Genomic DNA, 7217 nt, shown 5'->3' on the forward strand with positions numbered 1-7217 from the left:
AATTCCCTACTATTAAAGTCTTATATTTCTTCTTATAATCTCCTAACTCAGCTAAGAATTACTTTAATGACTACATATTTCGTTGGTTAGGGCCACAATGATTAGCTTATTAACTGTATTGGGAATCGGCCACGATTTGACAAAGCCACATTAAACAGTCTCTTTTATAATATTTTTGTGTTTCTGCTATTAGTTACATTTATTAAGAGATGCTGACTCAAGTTTCAGAGCCACAGCAATCCCTGGCCTCATGTAACCATACATAAAATAATCACCCCAAAGAGGCTCCATGAAGACCAATTAGGAAAAGATAACACTGTTATGGGATGTTTTACTAAGATTGAGCTCTGATAATAATTCTTTCAGACGAGAAAAGACACAAATTAGTTAACATCATTTTTCACTCAAGGTACTCTTCAAAGCCTTTATGATCGCGATATTTTATGTGGAATGTGTCTTGTTCTTGGACTATTACCTAAGCAGTTTCTTGAAGTGGTTGTTGGTGATGAATGAAGTACTGAATATCTTTGCTTTTTGTTCTCAGGCTTTATCATTAAATAAGGAGACCTTGAAGACCACTTCATTAAATAAAACCCACTACTAATATCAAAAAGTTAATTGCAAATTAACATTATCATTTTAAGTCCCCTATTTATACATATATTTTTCCTGTAAGATGTATAAATATCATTTTGATACATCGGTTACTATATCACTAAACCAGTATAATGTAGTTGGAAGCAGATAGGAGTGATTATTAATGCATTTGTCAGCTTAAAGTAAAGTTGCTACAGGTATGCAAAATCACGTTTAAAGAAATTAAATCAATGTTCAATGCAATACAATCACTTGCAATGCACGGTGATATATCAGACAAACTCTTCATGCATGTAAACAAAACTAATTTGTTTGTTTTTCCATTAAAATCAACTTGGAGTCATTAATTATGATGGCAGAATTTTGTAAAATGATAACAAAATATCATCCTTTCATTAAAATACAATTCCAGTGAAAATCAGTCATTGATTATATTGAATTATTGCCCAGCCCGACTAGTTCCATTTGAGGTGTTAAGCATATTTTATCAGGTTTGTTTTGAAGTAAAGAGAGTCAGAGTTAGTTTATTCACCATAAGATACACCAACTAATTATAAAATGTTTTATTCGAATCTTTTATATTAAGTATATGTCCTTCAATTACGTATTAAGGAAGTCCATAAGTCTTACATAATAACACCTGCTGATAGAACGGCTCCCCTCCTGGCTGACTCACATTTGGTCAATTATCAGTTAACTCTGAATTAAAACTCATCAAGCTCAAGACATTTTCTTTTTCTTTCTTTTCCTTTTTTAAAAAATTTTATCTTCTGCCGCCGTGGTTCTGCATGACTAACAGGTAATAAATTGCGGTTCGCCCTTGGAGGACTGGCTAGTGGTGAGCGATTGTCTGTGAGAGAGCGCGGTACAGGGAGGAAGCAGATGCCATGTCAGCAGAGCAGACAGTATCAGAGAGCAGACTGTGATGGAGGCTGGAAGCACAAAACGCACACATTTTTCAAACAGGGTGCATTCAGTTTCGACTCTGCACTGATACGCAATCCTGAATGTTTTTTGTCTCTGATTAAAAGTGGAATCTGACAAACACGGACAGCACTGGTGCTGCTTTTCAGTTTTGGGGCTCTTGAACTGAGGCAGAGCCACAAGGAGCTTTGCATTATTCAGCAGTAGCATCTTTGACTCATAGGCCCTTCATGTGAAAGCAGGCAGGCCAGTGCCGGGTAATTATAACAATAGATTAATATTTACAAACCAAATGTGACGCAGCAAGTGGCCGGTAGGAACTGGCCTTCTGTTCTCTGCAACCAAACTAGCCAAAGTAAAGCCTGCTACTTCCCTCCTCATTCAACACCTTATCTACCGGTATCCACACTGACTCTCAACACAAACTATTTTTGAAAAGCGTCACGGTGGCTTAATGCACAATTTCTGCCCTAAATATGGCAGCTTTGTACTTGTTATGCCCCCCCAAGGCAACAGCATTTTCAGTGCATGACATCTTCCCAAAGCAGCTCTGACTCACAGAGCAAAATGTCAAGACAAAGGTTATCAGGCTTCTTCATTACTGCCACACTGAAACAAACCTCAGGAGAGCGTCGCCTTGTTCTTGTACATGCTGGAACACGTGAGGCCTTCCACTGACCTCCATGGGTCTGGATGCAAGGCATGGTTTACCGCCTTGGGTGTCCCTATCTTGTCAGCTTCCTTCAAAACCTGCTCTGATCTTGATACTGTAGCCCTTTGAGACAGGACTGCACTGCACAAAATGTTCTCGGCAAGAAACTTAATCGGGTATCGATTGTTAGCATCTCATTTTCCTAAACAAAGATAGGAAAATTAACAGCAAGGTTAGATTATTACACAAAATGTAACATCAATTTCTAGCGAAAAGTAAAGGAATATTGGCAGATTTGTATGATTAAAACACATTCTAGGGTTCAGTCTTGCTGTGATGGACATTTTTTACAGTGTGCATGTTGCCCTTCAGCTGGGAAGGGTCCTTGGTGTAGTACTGTATAATAACACGGCACAGAAGAGCACAAGTGGAAAAAAACAGCCAACAGACAGATTTCATTCAAGCTCTTCCTGAATCCTCTACCAAAGTCTCTGTCTTGGAGTTCAATCAAACACCTGATCTTAAACAGGGACACATGCAGGCCTCTGTTCTTTCTGTACACCAGACAGTAACGTCTCTTCCCTTCTAATGTGCTTCGGGATGTCCTGAGTCCCAGAGCAGTCCCATCTTGCAAACACAAATTGCCGGAAAGATGCGATAGACAGACACAAAATGAAAATTCGCCCAGCACAGACCTGCAGACCAGAGTACAGATACATTACAGCCGCCTTAGAGTGCTCTCCATTATCGAATTCATAACCACAATGGTTCATTACCACTGTGAGTAAATAATAATAGAGGTGGCCTTTAACTGAGAGGGGCTGAAATGAGAGGACAATTAGACTGCTTTCACAGAGCCCTCGCCTGCTCTCTGCTTACACGATAAAGCTCCAATTCTATCATAATCTATTTGTCAAATCAACCCTTTAAGTAGGAGTGCTCACATATTCTTCATGACAGCGTAACAAATTTTCCTCTAAAAATACACTCACAAGGGCATGCTGCTCAGATGCAAAAATGTGTGTCAAGTGTGAGGGAACAAATAACATCTGTAGTCTGATTTGCCGCGCTATCCTTGTTTTTTCCACTGATGGGAGAGAATCTGTCACCTATTCTGAGCACAGAGTGAATTCTGTGCGTGATTAAAAGAACTTATTTTGCATGTGTGTAACTTAAAGTGACATTTTGTCATCTAAAAAGAATATATTAAGAGGTAATAGTTTCAAAAGTGAAGGTAATTCTGTGGAATCATCAGAATAATCTCTTCAAAAAGACATTGTGCATTATGCCTGGGGGGTGCTTACCTTTTGGTAGGAGTAGGTGCCCCAGAGGACATGAGCATTGTGTCGTTCATGTTGTTGGCCACTGGTTTCGGCTGACTAAAAGACAAGATTAGAGGTCTTTAATGCTACACTGCAGATGCCTGTGGTGCTTGTCACCAGGGAATGGAGTAGAGGGCATTTGCATTTTATTAGCAATCATGAATCAGCGATCTTGACGGCAATTTAATCCAACTGTACAAAAGAGGGTAAGAGAGGAGGCAGGGGGGATCATTATAAACTACTGAGTGTGCTGCACAAAATAGGCAACATGTTGTACTTGAGTTAAGTTAAAATTGTAGTGAAATAATTGACTTTTCCGGGAACAGCAATTTAAATGTTTTTAGGGCAATTAGCTTAAATCTAATTAACATGAGCAAGAGCAACAACAGCAGACAAGAAATCTAATTAAACTGGAAGTCTGTGAAAAACTAGGAAAGGTGACATTGTAGGAGGTAATTTGTGAGAGTAAACAAAGCCATGGGGTCCATCTGGCAGCTGAATCAGTGGCCCCGGCAAGCTCATCGGAGCCCAAGCCCCCGGACCACAGAGTCTCATTAAGAGGATCAAAATATCACTCTGCACATCTCAGGTGATCTCAGCTTCACACTTCACCCGGCGCAGGAAATAGCAGGCACTCACGACAGCACTCGATTTCCATGTCTCTGTAGTTGCATCTCTTCCATCTGCACATAGTATCTCTTTGTAGTTTATCAGCCTTGATTTTATTGTAACAGTTTTATTTAAAGCGCTCATTACCACATAAAAGGCAAAGCACTGAACAGCATCGTGTCCTATTATGCTTATTTGTCCAATCAGCATTTCTGACCAAAATCAAACTATTTATATCCACATTGTGCAGAATACTGTTATCAGCATCAGGCACTGAAAGCCTTTTTTTATGCTACGGTGCCACAAAGTGCCTCAACAGCAATCATAACATTCTGTATATTTTTGTCCTACTAAAAAACAAAAATAAGAGCAAGAGAAACTGCATAATTTTTAGATCAACTTAATTGTATTTTCCAAACATTTGAGGCCATCGTCAATTGATTCAACAAGCTCGAATTTCCATACTTCCCGGCCATATCTATGTGAGAGTAAGCTGCAGTGGTTGCTTTTAGCGTGTTCTTTTTAAAGACAAACTGCAATTATTTATTAGTCCATAAATTTGAATTTCTCTCAGGACAAGCCTAACAGATTCAAAAGAAAACCGTGGACAGTCCTGCATGAGTAATTCATCAATCCTAATTTTTAAGTTCCAAGGTCCATTTGCACAAACACAATCCTGCTAATTCTTATGTTTAAAGCAGTAACATAATAACATGAAAAAGAAAAACAACTGTCACTACTCAAACATGCACATGCTGCCTTGTAGTCCCCCTTCACAGACAGACTGTGAGCACAAACACACCAAGTAAAAGCCCATGTGAAAAATGTTTACCTCTCGTTTATCGCTCATTATATTACAATAATCCACCCCAAAGGTGAAGAGCTCCAGACGGAAGAGGCACCACACTTACCTCTTTGAGGAGAGAAAGCACCTGTCTGGCTGGCAAAATACATCCAACTGCTGCTGTTGCCAGATGCCTAATCTGCCCTCAACTGAGCAGGCGAGCATCTCAATGTACTACACTGCTGCTGTCTCCAAGGAAACTCGGCGGTCACGTGACTTTATGACGACGTAGATTCCTCTCTCTCTCTCTCTCTGTCTTCTGAAGGCCTCTCTGCTCTGAAGACCATGACTTTTTTTTTTCTAACCTCATCATCTAAAGCATAAATACACACTTGAAATTAGGGAAAAAGCCATTTGCTACCAAGTAAAACAAACAAACAAAAAAAAAACTCAATTACAGCCTCTAAAAAAAGCCCAAATCTATTCTCATTCTCTCAGGAGAAAAGCGTGTAACAAACTGGCCTATACTAAAGTCTATACTATAATTGCATTTACATGTCTTCAGTGAGTTACATAAGTCAAAGCTCTTCATAGCCATCTTTCTATAAATAATCATCAGTCCTTTTCAAATACACCAATATAACTGCTGTGAAACAGCAGGGCGCCATAAAAGAAGAGCTTCTTCTTATGTAAAAGCTTGACAGCAGAAGTATTTCATTTTCCTCTTAGAATTTGGATTAATCCTAACGGGCGTCCTAACTCATTCCCGTCAGTGTCTGCAGCTTCGTGGTTCACTGACTGAAGAAATGTTGATTAAGGACGCGCAGTCCAGTCATTCAGCCGGTGCCTCAGAGGTCAAATGGGAGTGAATTGACACAACATTTAGGCACTAAGAGATCAAAGTCTGCATTGCGCTATGCCTCATGCTACCTGCGTGCAGTGAATGACAATGTGCCACCCTTTCCTTGTACTTGGTAGTTGGCAGGGGTACAGGGAAAATTAAGTCTGCAAGAGCTTTATACACACACACACACATTCACCTTATTTCTGACAACGACGGATGCATGGCTGCCTTCAATTGCCCTCAGCCGGCTAAAAATAATACGCAAACATGAAGCATCCTCTCCTGCTGGCAAAGGTGCTCCTATTTCCCCGGGAGGCTGTCAGTACCTCGGCCATAAAAAAAACCCAATGGATCACACTCCCAGAAAAGTGAATTACATGCCTGTTCTCTCCGTTTTAATGACATTGATGGAATTTGCATTGACCCGGAGAATAAAAAAAGATAAAACAGAAGAAGGCCTTTTTAAATATGTTAAGGTATTTCTGGGGATTATATAAAGAGTGGAAAATTGGTTGCTAAATATTAAACATGGCATTGAAAATGTGACGCTATAGTGTGTGTTCCACATTAATGCAAAGTACGGTAAGATGCCTATTTTCGACTCCCAGACTATTTCGGTGCTTAAAGTGTTTTGGCAGAAGCGGTGCTAAGTCTGAAGGTAAGAAGCCGTATCATAGATTTAAAGTTCCTGAGACAGACGGTGCATCCCAAACCTATAACTCCTCTCCAAAACACAAATCCCCAAGAATCTCGCTGACAGTTTGAGTGGAGGGAGAAATTCACAGCTCAGCTCGCTGTTAGTCTTTGCTTTCAAACGCCAGTAAATATTTCAAAACAGTATCAGAATAGATACACTTTGTCTGAAGACGGTGCGAGGGGTTGGACAACTGGGAGACTCATGTCCGTTCGATTTGGGATTTTTGATCAAACCTGACGCTCTACCCTGATTCTGCCATTATTACTCACTCACAGGCGCTTCGTCAGCCTCTCACACAAACACATACACACCTGAGACACCACGCTGATGGATGTCTCCTGGTTCACAACATTAAATAACACCTCTTCACAGAGAACATTCATCAGGATTGGCAACTAGCTGCACTACTTTTAGAATACCAACAGCACATTTCTCTCCCTGCTATATACCATCAATAAAATGAAGTCAATGTAGAATAAAATTGGAGGCTTGGCAGTTTTCCTGTGACTAATTATCTGAGGGGTCCAGTTTGAGGGAAGATTTCTGTAGCCAGCAGGGAAATCAACATGGGAATGGTAGGCGGAAAATTACTGTATTCACCCATAATTTCTCTGAAATAGGCCGTTAACTAATGGGAATTATTCCATTAGTGCCAGCTCGTCCTTCCATGGCTACAAAGAGTGCAGTCGGATTAAAGTAATGGTCCACTTTCTGGGAATTACGCTCATTTGCTTCCTTGCAAACAGTCAGATGAGATGATCGATACCACTCATATCTAGCTGGTAAAT

The 7217-nt window shown here is 40.1% G+C and overlaps 1 protein-coding gene across 3 annotated transcripts in view; it reads right to left on the reverse strand.

Moving 5' to 3' along the window:
• dtnbb (dystrobrevin, beta b) overlaps positions 1–7217 on the reverse strand; it is a 34047-nt gene that overhangs the window by 11188 nt on the left and 15642 nt on the right. Inside the window, exon 11 of one of the 3 annotated variants that reach the window (XM_035674287.1) lies at positions 3478–3552. The exons of 1 other annotated variant lie outside the window; for it this stretch is intronic. In XM_035674287.1, coding sequence (XP_035530180.1) covers positions 3478–3552 — 75 coding nt within the window. Of the gene's footprint in view, positions 1–3462; positions 3553–7217 lie in introns of those variants that run through there. One more of the 3 variants, XM_035674289.1, reaches the window with a different exon arrangement.

The sequence above is a fragment of the Morone saxatilis genome, unplaced genomic scaffold, assembly GCF_004916995.1.
Source record: "Morone saxatilis isolate NCDOM2014 unplaced genomic scaffold, NCSU_SB_2.0 Contig3, whole genome shotgun sequence".
In the NCBI taxonomy this organism is placed as follows: domain Eukaryota; kingdom Metazoa; phylum Chordata; class Actinopteri; family Moronidae; genus Morone; species Morone saxatilis.